General features: G+C 38.5%; 1 protein-coding gene across 4 annotated transcripts in view; it reads right to left on the bottom strand.

Moving 5' to 3' along the window:
• Nucleotides 1-16,569, bottom strand: part of PLXNB2 (plexin B2) — a 362,925-nt gene that overhangs the window by 48,012 nt on the left and 298,344 nt on the right. For all 4 annotated transcript variants that reach the window (XM_081958620.1, XM_081958621.1, XM_081958619.1 and 1 more), the window contains 3 exons: nucleotides 5,722-5,858; nucleotides 2,394-2,564; nucleotides 971-1,109 (listed from right to left, as the gene is read on the bottom strand). In XM_081958620.1, coding sequence (XP_081814746.1) covers nucleotides 971-1,109; nucleotides 2,394-2,564; nucleotides 5,722-5,858 — 447 coding nt within the window. The remainder of the gene's footprint in view (nucleotides 1-970; nucleotides 1,110-2,393; nucleotides 2,565-5,721; nucleotides 5,859-16,569) is intronic.

Raw genomic sequence — 16,569 nt, 5'->3', positions numbered from 1 at the left:
AAGCGGTCAAATAATCTCATACATTTTAGTGTATTTTTATTGTAGTTTGTAAAAATCTGTAATAACTTCAGGATGTTTTAGAGTAGCTGAAAAATGCATTGCATGATGAAAATAGAATTGCAATTGGTTTTCACCAACTGAATATATGAATTTTATAAATGATTTTTGATAAGATATTCCTACTAAATAAATGGTCTCCCCCCCCCACCAAAACAATGAAAGAAACACACTTGTATGTGGGTTTATCTTGGACCGAATATCTTCTGATAACTAAATTTCTTTAGGATGTGATAAAATGTAATTCCTTAAAAGTTCAGTTAGGGAAAAAAATCTGCAACATAAATATGAACTTTATAAAATGGTTGAAACATTAGGACACACAATTTCAATTATTTTCCTATTCTAAATATAATTTTAAGATTTGTTATTTGTAATATTTCAATTACTTGGATGTTTTGGTTGATTTGAGCTGTCACATGAATGGTTGTAGCTGAAGACTAGCTCTATTAAGAGTGGTTGTCACATCCCTAAAATTAATTAAAATTTGCCTTGAATACAGGAAACATGGGGTAAGATTAATCCCTTTTCAGGATAGTGGGAATAGAAATAATCAATTCTAGAGCCTTTTGACTACAATCCTTGAAATACCTGATCATTTGCATCTACACTACATCTAAATATTGTAGGTATGACTCCAAATACTCTGGTGGAGCAGGGATGAATACGCAGTATTGCAGGCTAACTCTGCCCACAGCCTGGAGTTCGATCTTGATGGGCTCAAGGTTGACTAAGCTTTCCATTCTTCCAAGATTGGTAAAATGAGAACTCAGATTGTTGGGGGCAAGATGCTGCTGTTGTAAAGTACTCAAAGAGTACTGCAAGGCACTATTGAGTGGTATATAAGTCTAAGTGCTATCACTTTGCTTATTCCAAAGCTAGACAGTATTTTGAAAGAAAGGATAAGTAATACCTTTTGATGCCTCTCTATTTGTCTCCTCCTCCTCCTCCTCCTTGATGATATATCTGCAAAAGGCTTGAATTTAAGTTCCACAGAGAACTTCTGAATGATATCGAAGCCAGCACCAAGTACAGTAATATTTCGTCCTCCACTAAAATACACAAAATTAGAAATCACATAATGTATGTTTTCTGATTTTAGACAGGTATTTGAAAATACCTAGCTTGCTTTTATTCCACACTGAATCTTGTTTGTAGATAATGGAAGAGTATCATTAAAAGTAGTCTTAGTTTTTAGGTATGTTATTTTATCACACACCTTTCTTTTTAAAAATAATCTGAGCCACCAGAAAAATTAATGATGACATTTTCCAAATAATGATATGCCAGCTTTTTGCTCTTTTTCTTATAACAGAAAGTCAGTAACATAACTAAAAAATAAATTATGACTGCCCCCCCCGCATATGATATCATAACCTGGTTTATTATATTTATTAGTTGCTTGTGTTACTACATATCACCACTGATAAAACAAACAGATAGTCTGTCAAAAAACCAAAAAAAAAAAAACACCTAATTGTAGATGCATGGCGTACAGTCCAACAAATTGGGAAGACACTAATGTGACACATTAACTTTGGTCTTTGATTATATTTATGTCCCTGCTTCTCAGTTGCTCTTGGTCGGCATAGGTTTTAAAAAAAAATTTCTTATGCTATCCAGCAACAACCCCAAGTCTCACGAATTACAAAAACGAACTCAAAATTGTGAAGTAGAAAATTTAAAACATCCAGGTAAACCTTATGGACAAAGTATATTTCTTAAATAAATTAACTTCAATTATACAGTTAACATCAAGATCCTTTCGGTTTTCACATATTTCTGTGTTTGGTCTCCACATATAACTGATAAAAATTTAAGAACAGTGTTTCACAACTTTAGCAAAAATGTGTGGAGTTCAACTACCAGAGTTCTCCTATGCTGGCTGAGGAATTCTGGGAGTTGAAATACACACATTTTAGAATTGTCAATGCTGAGGGGGCACTGCCCTAAACTGAAGTGTTGCGGAAGCACTGGTATCCAGCTTAAACAGAACTGAACCATATGGGCCAATGTTTAACACAGTTTAAACAGCTTCCTATATTAAAGATCACATTGAATGTTTTCTCTTAAATTTTGTAAATCGGTAATTTTTCTTTTTTCAGGTGAAGTAAGCAGTCACACAAGCGCTTGATAATTTTTTCATTAATTCTTAAATGGATGAAAACATTTACCTTCCCTGAAGTTGATGACTTTTATTTTAGAAGGAAGATACAATTATGTTACATTTATTATGACTGCCAAGACCTAAAATAGTAGTTATCTAATAATTACACTGGGGGGAAAAATCTCATTAAGCCCAAGCATATTTTTTTATAACAGAACCATTTTATTACCTGCGAATGCTGACTTCAGGGGTGATCTTGCTAACAGTCGGGTTTTCACTATAGGTAAATTGTACATTTTGTATTTCTTTTTTGGTGTTTCCATGCTGTAAGGTTACAGAAACAGGCCCCTTCTTGCTGTTTGGTCCAGTAACACAAACGATTTCTTGCCCAAATGAAATACTATTTAAGAGTAGAGGAAAGGGAAAAACAACAACAACAATAAAACAACTTTTTAAAATCAAGTTCACTAAGACATCTAACTAACCCATTTTGGGTTTCACATCTAGATAAAGGAAAGGAGGAGTTTCAAAAAGAAAAAGTGAATTAGGAAAATCATTTGCCTGAGAAAACACCTTCACCACCCAAACAGGTGTCCTATTGTGAGGGAAGAGAACACAGCATTACTCTGCAATTTATTTCTGCTTTCCGGATATCTGCTTCAGTCCAATTTAGCCTGGGATTTAACCTTACTATTAGATTATAGTAATTTTGCTCAGTGTGAAAGGGAGCGGATTAAAAAAAATGCTTCTTTTTTAGTTAGGAAAAGATATTACCAATTAAGAACGGACGAACATTAATGATGTGTGCAAGTTTCCACTCTGGCTTTTGCATACCGAAACCATCTTACTTAAAATACCTAAAGAAGTGACTTATGATTCTACAATCAGCAAGCTGTTCAATAATACTGGGATATCTTTTTTTTAAAAAAAAGGAATTGCCAGTATCATAGATAGAAGTTATTTCAACATAATTTTTTTTCCAGTTTCAGCATGGCCTTTCATAGCAATAGCACTTAAGACTTATATACTGCTTCACAGTGCTTTACAGGCCCCTCTAAAGCAGTTTACAGAGTTAGCCTATTGGCCCAACAATCTGGGTTCCTCATTTTACCCACCTTGGAAGGATGGAAGGCTGAGTCAACCTTGATCCAGTGAGTTTTGAACTGCCAAACTGCTGGCAGCTGGCAAGCAGCAGAAGTAGCCTGCAGTGCTGCATTCTAACCACTGCACCACCTCGGCTCTATGGGTTTGTTCATTCATTCATTCATTCATTCATTCATTCTTTTATACTGTTTCAATTTTATCTCTTTGAACTGCTTGATAATTGCCCTAATTATGGTCCTTTAAGTGTTTCATAGGAATCTGTCTTTTTTATACTACATCTATAATATATTAGATCACATTATACAGCACAATGTGACCTGGTGTCTTTTCTGCATGGAAAAATAAGTGTAAGAACGCTCATAGTATATTGTCTCCTTTTATGTCTGAACTGACCAGACATATTCTCGAGTGAAAGCCAGCTCACAAGTTGTAGTCTCATTTAAGACAGCAGTATAACAGAATATACACAATGTTTGCTGACAACACTTTCTCGTCCATGGAAATGTTGCATGGAAGTATGTATGTGCATAATATATAGTATACATAATCGTTATAGCATTTAAAGTTACATTTCCAAATTTAAACGTTTCTATATTTCTTTTGATGATACTGCTGCAACCTGGTGTGCATTTCTTCAACGTCAGCATTAACATCTGCTAACGTAACCCATGCTGTGTTTTCAATTATAGTTTTTGAGGGTGTTCTAATATTGCAACAATATTAGCACTCCAGATATGTACATTTCAGAAAAAATTACTAGACTGAGAATGTACAGCCCTTCCTAAAATCAAGCATGTATTTTAATGGTAATGTGGTATCAAGATTATCATCTAAGAAGTACCAAGTAGAAGAACTTAAAAATTAACCTAAGCTGTTTCTGCATCACCCAGATGGAATACAAATGTGATAGATAAATAGATAAAGCTTGATTCACTCATATTGCAAATATTCCTTAATTAAGGCTGAAGCACATGATTAATTACCACATTACTTGAGCAATACAAACCAACTAATTTTCAATGAAGGACAATTCAAGTATTCCACAGGCAGAGCATGACATATTAACCAAGGCAATTCTGTTCCCCTCCATCAAACTGGACTCTCTGAAGTGGATAATGCCCATTTATTACTGAACTCTTCCAGACAACACCAAATACCTCAAATTGTTGTACTGTTGAAAGTTATGTAGATAATATATTTTCCACCTCTAATTCACCAAGCAGTGATAAATATCTCCCCTGTTTGTCACCTATTAGAAATAATTAGCTGTAACTTCCATCTTTCATTAACCCTGTATATTCACCTGTCAAATGGCTTTGCTGTGACTCATCACCACAGCCATTTTTCAGAGACTCACACTCTAAAAATGAGGCAAGAGTTGCATTTTAAAACTATTGTGTTTTGAACTATTCTTGTTCTTGCCTGGAAAATTACAGATTAATGGTGGACCTATAAGCAACTAGAAAAACAACATGCCCATATATAAAGAGGCATTTTGATCTGTTACTGTTAAGCAACAGGATTTAAAATGTTATCGTGATCTAAATTGTGCACCTTCTGTATATGCAACATTACCCAAAGGATAAGGCAAGGATCATAATATTTTGATACTTTCTATTCTGGATGCCTTTTCATTGAAGGTGATATACTCTCCATTCTTTTTCATGTTGGCTCTTTAATAAAAACATGAATCCCTCACTTAATAATGGTAATTTATTTCAGGGAAGCTGTGATGGCTGCAGTTACAAGAACTGGTCATAAATCCCATTCAGTATTATTGCAACTTCTAATGGTCACTGTTAAACAAGCGTTACCCTCAAGATATTTTCATCAAGTTGGTACTTCCTAGATTTGGAATGTTTTGTTCGTATGCCTACCTTACTTACATCAATGGCCAGTGGTTAGACATGCCAGGAGTATAGTTACTTCTAACTCTGTGTTAATGCTGACTAGAATATTGAAAAACAAACACCATACAATTAAATCAAAAACAACAAAATGTTGCTAAGATAACCAATTGTTCTGTTGACAGAATATATGCTGATGATACATGATACAAATAGCCTTATATACTGTAGAGACCTTATATATTAGAGATACGACTGGTACGCCCTGGTATGGGCGTGTCGGTGCTTGCAGGGAGCACCAGGTACCATTCCGATATGGTGCTCCGGAGGGCCCACCGACCCGCCTTACCTGTATTTGAGCTGTTTGGGGCTTCCGCGCATGGAGCGTACGGCGCCTGCGTGATGCTCTGCTGAGCATCTGGAGCATCACAGGCAGTAAGTATGCATGTGCTTGTTGCGCATAAGTGCATGCATGCTGTGCATGTTCATGTGTTGGATGCCCGGCCCCGTTGCACTGTGCTGGTTGCAATGGGATCCGGAACCCACCACTGATAAGGCAGGAAGTGGGACAGGATATTAAGAACAGGTCCGGGATCTTATACTTACACTCTACAGGGTTCTTCATCAAGGTAAGCACGAACATCTTGAATAGAACCTGTGGCTAAGTTTGTGCCACGGATAGTTAGAACTGTTCCTCCAGCCTGGGGACCCCTCAGGGGATTTATTCCTGTAGGTACAGGATCCTGTAATGTAGAAAGCCATAGATTAGTTAAATTCTGAATTTCTTCTAACAATACATTTTCCAAACATTGTAATAATACATTTTAAGGGTGCAAAAACAGATCAGAGAAGAAGAAGAAAAAAGACTATTATAAACAACTCCTTCTCAAGGTTAGACAACTATAAGCTGCTACTGATATCAGGTTCCCAGGAATAATATAGTGGATAAGCTGCCCATTCAGTTCTTTAAAAAAATATTTCAGTGGATACTTTTTTCAGACTTGGCTATAATGCTTCTTGCAGCACATTCTTGGATATAATCACATCAGTGGCATGAACAGTAAAGCCCATCATTTGAAAGGAACTGTGAAAGCAGCAGATAATTTTATCATGTGCAATAAGGAAACCCTGCCCACCTATCTCAAATCAGAACATTTGCTGATCTGGAAAGCAGCATTTAGGTGTGCACCTTAAAAGCAGGCCTGCACAGCATAACGTGTGACTTCCTGAACCAGATATAGCCTCTGCCCAGCTTGATAAAAACTTCCTGCCGAGAAACGCAGTGCAAAACTAATTATTTCCTAAACAAATAATGAGGTTCTGTGACCTTGCTGAATTTGCTGTAAGCCGATCTACTAACAGGTTTTTTTTTTATATAAAAAAACCCTGTAACCTAAACATCTCCTGTGTTTGAATGAAAACATCTTGCGCCAAAATATCATTGAAAATTTTGCTGCCCCCTGAAAGAAATAGTAAGAATGCAATTTTTTTTCTGGCGATTCTTTGAAATTTTGTAGTTTTGTTAGTTTAGGGCCCAACAGAAATATAATAAGGCTCCAAATTCCCAGGATTTTACAGGTATATGAAAGCATTTCCGTGACACAACAGGAGAAAGTACAACCATTAAAATTTAGACCCCAGGCAGCTCAATGCAGCAACCAAAGTTAAGAGGAGCAGGTCACATTAAGTACATTGCGGTAATCCAAATATAAGAAAATGAGGGAAAGGACCATAGACATTAACAGCTTCCCAGTCTCTGAAAAGCTTGGCAATGAAGCCAAAGGAATCCATCTGTTGAACAGAAGCAATGCATCCAACAAAACCTCCAAGTTGTAAATCTGCTCCTTTTGAGGAAGTATGACATAATCTAGAGTAGAAATTGTTGGCAGATGTAAGCCAGCTCCACCCACTACAACTAGCTTCTCTACCTTGCATAAATTTAACGTGAGTTTATTTCAATCCACCTAGTCCCTCAGGACTTCCATATTCTGGTTAAGACCTCAGCAACATCTCTGGTTTAGTCTGAGAGATGGCAATCTTTTAGTCTCATCAAGATAGTGATAGATGACCTTGCCTAGCAGTTTCATGCAGTTACTGTGGGGTAAAGTATTTCCCTGACACAACAGGAGAAAATACAACCATTAAAATTTAGACCCCAGGCAGCTCAATGCAGCAACCAAAGTTAAGAGGAGCAGGTCACATTAAGTCTTTAACACTGGAAGTCTTTAAGAAGATGTTGGATAGCCATTTGTCTGAAATGGTATAGGGTTTCCTGCCTAGGCAGGGGGTTGGACTAGAAGACCTCCAAGGTCCCTTCCAACTCTACTATTGTATTGTATTGTATTGTATTGTATTGTATTGTATTGTATTGTATTGTATTGTATTGTATTGTATTGTATTGTATAAAGGGCCAAGAGAGACCTGGATCTTGCCCATGGTTAGAGATTTCATACCATAGAGATCCCTTTCTATTTCCAAATGTCTATAAGCACAAATGAATCAGGGATGCCTTTAAAAAGTCTGCCAAAGTGGCACTTAAACCTGAGCAAAGGCATTTTACCTTTTATATAGGAGTATATTATAAAAATTAGAGTTTGGATCCCAAATGTTTAATGATCTTACATCACTTCACACACGAGTGTTAAAAAGCTAATCTATACTATTGTTATGACACAAGCCATCTTTAGCTATACAAAATGATGAAACTGAGAACATTCCCAGCACCCGAAAACATACTGCATATACAGTCATTTCAGTTTTGCTTTTGTATAGTTATAATTATAAAAGCTAAGTTAGGTAATAAGACATGGTTGGCTTTGACTAATGTTAAAAAGTTAAAATGGGTTAAACCTAGAGATGGAATTCTACCAGATTGGACCAGTTCACCCGAACTGGTAAGGGAAATTGCGGGCCCACCCACCCGCCATGGCTCTATTTCATCCTATTTATGGATGTTTATTGAGCAAAACGAATGCGTGGAAGCCCCGGCACACGTGTGGACGCTTGTGCATGCACACACGTTTGTGAACCAGTAGAGAAGGTAAGTGGAAACCACCCCTGGTTAAACCTGTTTTAGTACAAAGAAGGGGACTACAAGACTGGGAAGTCAAAAAACTTTCAGAAGAAATCAGAAAAACACCTCCAAGTAATCCTCAGTTTAATAACTATCTGTTTAGAGACCATTCACAGTTGCAACAGGACTCAAAAAGTTATCTACAACTGGACTTCATGCTTATAACCATTGCAGCGACCCCAATGTCACATGATCAAAATTTGGATATTTGGATAATAGCTTGCATTTATAATGCTTGCAGCATCTTGGGGATCATAAGGTCACCATTTGTGATCTTCTGAGCTGGCTTCCAACAAGCAATGGGATGCCAGATTTGCTGAATGACCACTTGATTCCTTAAATAACTGCTATGATTCACTTAACAACTGAGGCAAAAAAAACAATGTAAAATCAGGTGCAACTCACTTAATATTCAACTTTCTTAGCAAAGGAAATTCTGGTCTCAGTTGTGGTTGTAAATCAAGGGCTATCTGTATTCGTGTTTTTTTTTAAATTCCAATTATTTAATAGAAAAATACTTTAAGCATTTTATTCCAAAATATGCTTGTTTAAATGCATTGGGAATGTTTTTTGTTTTAAAAGCAACATATCAATAAGCTAAAGCTAAAGGTAAAGTTTCCCTTGGACTGTGCTAGTCGTTCCTGAGTCTAGGGGGCAGTGCTGATCTCCGTTTCAAAGACAAAGAGACACTGTCTGAAGATGTCTCCATGGTCATGTGGCTGGCATGACTAAACGCTGAAGGCACACGGAACGCTGTTACCTTCCCACCAAAGGTAGTTCCTATTTTTCTACTTGCATTTTTTACATGCTTTTGGACTGCTAGGTTGGCAGAAGCTGGGACAAATAATGGGAGCTCACTCCGTTATGTGGAACTAGGGATTCGAACTGCTGACCTTTCTGATTGACAAGCTCACGGTCTTAGCCACTGAGCCCTTGATCAAGAAGCTAAAATGCCCCAAAAAGTGATGACTCCACAAAAATAAAACCTTTACATTTGGTCTATTATGGATATCCTGTTATCTCTGATTGCTCAATTAATTGCCTCTCCCCTCATGAATCTTCTCTTTGTAATGGAACAAACTTCTCACATGATAATAATGTCAATTAAACTTCAAAACAGGCATGACCTCTGATGGACTGCTTCAACTCAGGAACTCTGCAAATGAAAGCTTAGTAATAAGATGGTTTAGATGGATTTTTCTTAACAAAACTTAATGGCCTGGGCCTGATTTTACAAGGCATAAAACAAGTTTTGTAGGGCTAGACTTGGTATTTATCAGCAGTTTGAGTATATTCATTATACACAGTGAAACCAAGTGCAACTGCCTATTGCTCTCTTACATAAATAGATATTACAAGTAGCCCTAGCTACAGAAACCTTAATGACTGCACAAAAAGATATTCTTATGAAACATGCCTTGGGAGCTTTATAGCATAGCAATTTATTGCCACATGTTTATTTCCTCTTAATTTAGAACTGAAATTGGCTGTTGAAACCTAGGCCCTTTATTGCAACTCTGCTGTAAAATTGTAGAGCTGAGAATTGGGAAGGCTATGTGGGAAGACAAGAAGTGAATGGAGCCAGGACAAAATGGAATCTGATTTTAAATTCACTTTAATGAATTGAATATGGTCAATGTCACTTCTCCATATTATTCTGTCATGGTAAAAGGAAACGCAGTAAGGTAGCAACTTTGGAAAGTGCTGGGGAGAAGACAGGCAGCTCTGGATTCTCAGCCTGAAAACATTTAACAGCACAACAAATTGGGGAAGGCAGATCAGAGGTGGGCTGCTGCTGGCGTTACTACTTATTTGCTTCACGCATGCTTTGCATGCGTAGTTGAGTGTAAATTGTTTGGCGCATGTGCCCAACATGAAAAAATGATTAAAAACCAAGCCTGCAGCAGTTGTGACTGGGGATATGGCCAGCCTGCCATCCCTACCGGTTTGGCAACCGAGTCCCAATTTCCACTACCGGTTCGCCCGAAACAGCACAAACCAGTAGCAACCCACCTCTGAGGCAAATGCATGTGAAAAGGGAGGTATTTATAGGAGAAGTGATGGATTGATGGCTGGGACTGTACTGCCTGAAGTACAGCCGACTCTTACTGGTTCACAACAGCTGATGATATGACTATGTTGGTCTGTGATTTTTGTCTAAGGCAAATTTAAAGTAGAAGAAATGGCTCACAGGATTTTGACTCATCTGTGAGACTGAAAAGAATACGAACACAGATTGCATGTGGTCATGTTTCCTTATTCCTGTGAATATTAGTTTTGCAAGAACCATGGGAAACAGCCTCCTAAGCCTCAGGAGGACCTAAGGGGAATGTATTTCATATTTAGCATGTTTGTTTCAGAAAAGGGGTTTCCTAACTTGGCAATTTTGAAAACTTTGTGGATTGCAACTCATAAAATTGCCCAGTTCACATGTCTTAAAGTTGTCAAGTTTTGGGACTCCTGTTTTAGAATAGAAGTCCATGCAGTACAGGGTACGTTTTGGGTGATTAGTCACTTTGCTACTGAAGACTGCAGTACTTTTATAACATATTTTAAAATATTTAAAACTACATGCTGTATGATATTTACTCTGATGTGAGACAGTGACATTGTGCAAAATATGTATTTCTATGGCATGTTTTTGTCATCTCCATTTTTTTTCTAAGAGCTCCTGGAAGAGAAACGGAGAATGTTTTGAGGAGCAAACTATAATACATCCTGTGAGTAGAACATACCTTCCTTTATATGAACTCTCAGACTAGAACAGTGATGGCGAACCTATAGCACGCGTGCCACAGGTGGCACGCGGAGCCATTTGTCAGGGCACGCGAGGCGCTGCCCTGACAGCTGAGTTCACCATTTTTAAAAGCCATTTTTTGCCCTCCCCAGGCTCCAGAGGCTTTATAGGAGCCTGGGGAGGGCGAAAAGAGCCTCCCCTGCCCCCCCGGAGGCCCTCTGGAGGCTTGAGGGACCGTCCGGTGGCTTCCCTGAAGCCTTTGGAACACTTAAAACGACCCTCCGAGCAAACACTTCTGGTTTGCTCGGAGGGTCGTTTTGAGCGCTCCGAAGGCTTCAGGGACTGTCCGGAGGCTTCCCTGACGCCTTCGGAGCGCTCAAAACGACCCTCCGAGCAAACCGGAAGTCACTGAAGCCTCTGGAGGGCCTCCGGGGGGGCGGGGGAGGCTCTTTTCATCCTCCCCAGGCTCCTATAAAGCCTCTGGAGCCTGGGGAGGGCGAAAAAAGCATGTAAAAATGGGGGGTCCCGCCTGTTGTGCGTGCATGTGCACTGGGGGGGTCGCACATTGCATTATGGGTGTGGCACACCCACACACAACCCCCCCTGCGCTCCCCCCACTTGTGGCACGCGAGCCAAAAAAGGTTCGCCATCGCTGGACTAGAAAGATAACACTGTTATTATGTCACACTCTCATACTGGATGTTTCTTGATTCCATCATTATGGGGGAAATGGACGACTTCAGCCTTAATAGAGGGCTTGGCAGCAGAAGGAAACAACAGCCAATGACATAATAGCCGGCACCCTAATCAACAACTAAAATGTCATACAAAACACTAGGAAGAAGTTCCCTGAGGATGGGCTCGAGCACGAATTTGAAAGCTTGGAAGACTAAACCTCTGGTCCCAGTGACCGATCCAGATTAGATTCTGCAACTATTTCAGTGTAATAGATTATTTAAGGATGTATGACATCCTTATTGGGACCTATCAGGTACACACAACTACTGTCATTAGTATAGGTTTAATATGTCTAGAATATCTCTGTGCCAATCCAATTGAAATGAATAGAAGCTGCTTGAAGACAGCATTCTCAACTTCTGAGAAAAGGAACATGTCTTGTGCAGATAATTACATATATTGCATTAAAATAAAGACTATGTCATCATAGAATAGGAAGACTGATGCTGAAAAACACAGCTGGGATATTTTCTGTGAGGTTGAAATCCCTTTGGGGAGGCATTGTTCTGTAAGGAGAACACAGCTTTACTCCTAAGATAGAAAGCTTTGGTGAGTAGTCAAGGGTACTACACATATCATAATTTCTTGATCTGTGCATAGATACAATGGAGTGGAAATGTGACAAACCTCTTCATGTCTTGCTCAACAGAAAAACCTATTTTAGAAACCTGGCTTCTAAAGACTACTAAGCCAAGCAGAATATATGTAATTACTTGCATATAAATGCAGAAATCAATTCAAGTATAAGCTTAGTCTTCTTGCTAGTTCACCAGCCAAATTAAACAGCATTTATTACATATATGAATGATATTTCTACCTAGCTTGATCATGAAAGAATCATCGAGAAGTGGAGTTAAACTTATTAAAGAAAAAGAAAAACCCAATTTATATTTGATTTTAAAAAGTTTAGATCAGGGGTGTCAAATTCGATTTCATTGGGGGCTGCATCAGAGTTGTTTGACCTCGGGAGGGGGGGAATGGTTTGAGTGGGCATGGCCAGGATGGGCGTGGCCATCTTGACATCACTTGTGTTGGGGGCACCTGTGGTGGTCAAGTGCTAAAGCAGGACTTCCCTCAAACCCTCCCTCATTCTCATAATTTCCTTCCTTCCTTCCTTCCTTCCTTCCTTCCTTCCTTCCTTCCTTCCTTCCTTCCTTCCTTCCTTCCTTCCTCCCTCCCTCCCTCCCTCTTCCTTCCCCTCTTTCCTTATTTTTCCTTCCTTGCTCTCTTCCCATCTTTCCTTCTTTTTTTTGTCTTTCCTCTTTCCCTTTCTCCTTTCCTGTCCCTTCTTGCATCCTCAAATGCAAAAGGGGAAACATTTCTATTCTATTCTATTCTATTCTATTCTATTCTACTCTATTTCTCCTTTTGTTTTGTTTTTAGTTTGTTTTGCTACCTGCTAGACCTCTGCCAGTGAAAATGGAGCCTGGGTGTGGAAAATGGAGCTTGGGTGTGTGTGTGTGTGTGTGCACCCTCAGCCCAGTTTCTGGCAGTGATGGTCTCCTGCAGCCCTCTGCCGTTTTTGCTGGCAGAGGGCTGCAGGAGGCCGCTGCAGTCAAAAATGGGGCGAGGGGGCCGCACACACACACACACACACTCCAAGCTCCATTTACGCTGGCAGAGGTACCACAGGCCTTCAGTTTGACACCCCTGGTTTAGATGATGGTTTAAAACCAATGATTAAAAATAATTAATGCCAAAAGAATGATTCAGTGAATTTTAAATAGTTAAAACAGAAAAAAGTCAGTGTCATCCCTTCGAAAGAATAAAATCTTAAATAACTGAAACATTATTTCTCAAATGGGACAGACAATAAAGTAACGTAACAGCAGATCAGAAAGCCTGAGCAGCACCTGTTAATTGAAAGTCTGATATTAGAAGTTTAAATGCTCACGGCCAGCTGTAATTGAACACAACTTTCCTACAAAGCACATTTTGTCTACACAAACCCCAGGTGAAATAGGTTTTGTGGAGTGACAGTAACTGGTCTCAATTACCACGCCAGCTTCACGATTGTATCGCGATTTAAAATCAGATCCCTTCAGTCTTTGCTCAACCTTCTATTCAATGTATCAAATGCACAGCCCAGCAAGCGCTCATTGATTTCAATGGAGGAAACGGGATGTGTCTATAATTCTACTCCTAAAATCAATTAGAGTTAAAATAATTGACTTTTTCATACCTTGTTTTTGCTCTTTTTTTGTTTCTGTGTTTTCCATTTTAGCATGCATTTCAAACTCATGTACAGAGTAACAAAAAACAGATAAAAGAGATCATACACACACATTAAAATTTTGAAGATGCTTCTTTATAACAGAAAAAAATGGGGCATGTACTTTCTTGTACTTTTAACATAATTACCCAGTGTTCAACAAAGCTGCCTCAGTACACCTAATGTTTTTCTTAATAGGCCAATAAAGCAAGCCATAAACCTTTTTAGTGCTATAAATTTAATGAAAGACTCTTCTTAGAATCAAAGTATACAAAGCCATGAGATTTGAAATTTCTCAGGTTTGATTGAGGTAATGCTAAAAGACAGGTAATAGCTCCAACTTCTCTGAAATATTTTTTTCTACCTTAGGCTTACCTGAAAGTTCTCTGAAACAATGGATCTTTTTTACCATAATTATCAGAGCCAGTTTGGTGTAGTGGTTAAGGTACCAAGTTAGTAACCAGGAGACTATGAGTTCTAGTCCTGTCTTAAGCACAAATGCAGTTCAGTAATCTGTGGCTAATCATGTACCTTGGCTCTAGAAACAAGACAGTAGCAAACCAGTTCCAAACTTTGTGTGCCAAGAAAACAGCAGGAACTCGTCCAAGGCAGTTGCCAGGAGTCAAGATTGATTCAAAATATAAATAAGTAAATAAATACTTCAAAACACAACAATTAAATGTACATTGCATGCTTTACTACCATCCTTTTTTAATTTTCAGCAAATGGAAGCCTGGATGAGACATGCAGCAAAAGGTTTTGCAAAAGGCCTGAAACGTCAAAGCTTTCCCTCCATTTGCCATCTTTGCAGCCCGAAACGTAGCTCTGGAGGGGTGCCCCTCCAGAACTCCACTTTGGCACTCTGTTTTGGCAGGGCTGCCCTCCAAAGCTCCATTTTGGGCTGGAAATTGCCCCTCTAAAGCTCTGTTTTGTGCTGCAAACTGCTGGATGAGGCCTGCATGCACTAACAGACCTCTGGATGGGCAGGGCCAGAGGTGGGCTAGGGCTTCCCTCCAAATTTCTATTTGGGGCTTTTTAATTTATCTTTTTAATTTAAACTGGTTGTTTTAATGATTTTTATGTATTTTCATTGTCTCTTATTATATGCCACCAGAGTCATTTATCTGAGACAAGTAATTATACAAAATATAGATAAGTCGATTTACGACTACAACTGAGCCCAAAATTTCTGTTGCTAAGTGACATATTTGTTAAATACATTTTGCACCATTTTACGACCTTTCTTGCCACAGTTATTAAGTGAATCCCTGCAGTCGTTAAGTTAGTAACACATGGTTGTTAAGTGAATCCGGCTTCCCCATTGACTTTGCTTGTTAGAAGGTTATAAAATGTGATTACATGACCCAAGGACAATGCAAACTTTATAAACATGAGTCAGTTGCCAAGCATTTCAATTTTGATCATGGGACCACGGGGGATGCTGCAATGCTCGTAAGTGTAAAAAACGGCCATCAGTTACTTTTTTCAGTGCTGTTGTAACTTTGAAAGGTCACTAAATGAACCGTTTAAGTCAAGAACTACCTGTATATAATATGAATGGGAAGCAATTCAAATACATAAATAAATAATAAATATTCACTCACTCACTCACTTTCATTCATTTCTCCCATTCATTCATTCATTCCCATATTCTCGTAAGCCACATACAACCAAAACCCATTTCCTTGCTTTCATGGACTTCAAGAAATTCTGTTACAACTGTCTTCACTGAGCAATATTGCTGAACATATACACTATGGTATATGTTTTTAGCATAATAAGAGAAAATGGCTTTATTTAAATTAAAGTTTAAATAAATTATTACCTCCTTGGTACGATTGTACCCATGTCTTTACCATGTTTCTGCATCATGTACAAATCATTTTATTTAATTCAATTTAAGCACTGCCTGATTCCAAACCAACTCTGGGTAGCTCACAAAACACCATAAAACACAATACAAGATATGAGTTGGTTACTGTACAGGATCCAAATGCCTAATCAGGTGTTCAAGGTGTTATGAAACACCAACAAGTTGGAACCCTTTCAGGGGGTATATCATTCCAGAGGGCAGACTCTGCAACAAAGGATATTTTCTGGATCCCAATAGATGGCACTGTTTAATTAAAGGAACTGAAGAGTATGCCAACTCTGCTTGGCATGTACTCAGGAGGCAGAAACTGTAGGAGATAGATGGTCCCTCAAATAACCTACCCTTATACTCTGTTGTGTGTGTGTGTGTGTGTGTGTGTGTGTGTGTGTGTGTGTGAGATGTAACTTATCAGAAATCTGATTGCTGCTAAAAATCAAGGAAGGGTACTGATCTCTCTTTTAATTATAATATAAAAGAATATATGGTGCAGTTCAGCTAAGCAAGTTTGATTGTTCCCTTTCCCAAATATTTATCTAGAAATATGATGTTATTTCAGGTGCAGTTGTAATTAATTTTCTTACGAGTAATTGCAACTCGCATTTGAAATGTTGCTTTAGGAAATCTTTTTTTGTTTTCTTTTGTTTACTTACTGAGGAACAGTCAGTATACTTATAATGAGGTTTCACAGATTAATTTAGGAGAGGATGTAACTTTGCTCTAATGCAGTCTCGTTCTGTGATGTGGGGGGGGGAGAGGAGGAATAGGGAGAGAGATAGGAAATCTCTATAAATAATGCATGTACTAACTAGTAAATTAATAAT

Source organism: Natrix helvetica (genome assembly GCF_964273705.1).
Source record: "Natrix helvetica genome assembly, chromosome: 6".
NCBI classification, from domain to species: domain Eukaryota; kingdom Metazoa; phylum Chordata; class Lepidosauria; order Squamata; family Natricidae; genus Natrix; species Natrix helvetica.
Note: the sequence above shows the minus strand (reverse complement) of the source record. Positions and strands in the feature narration are given on the sequence as shown.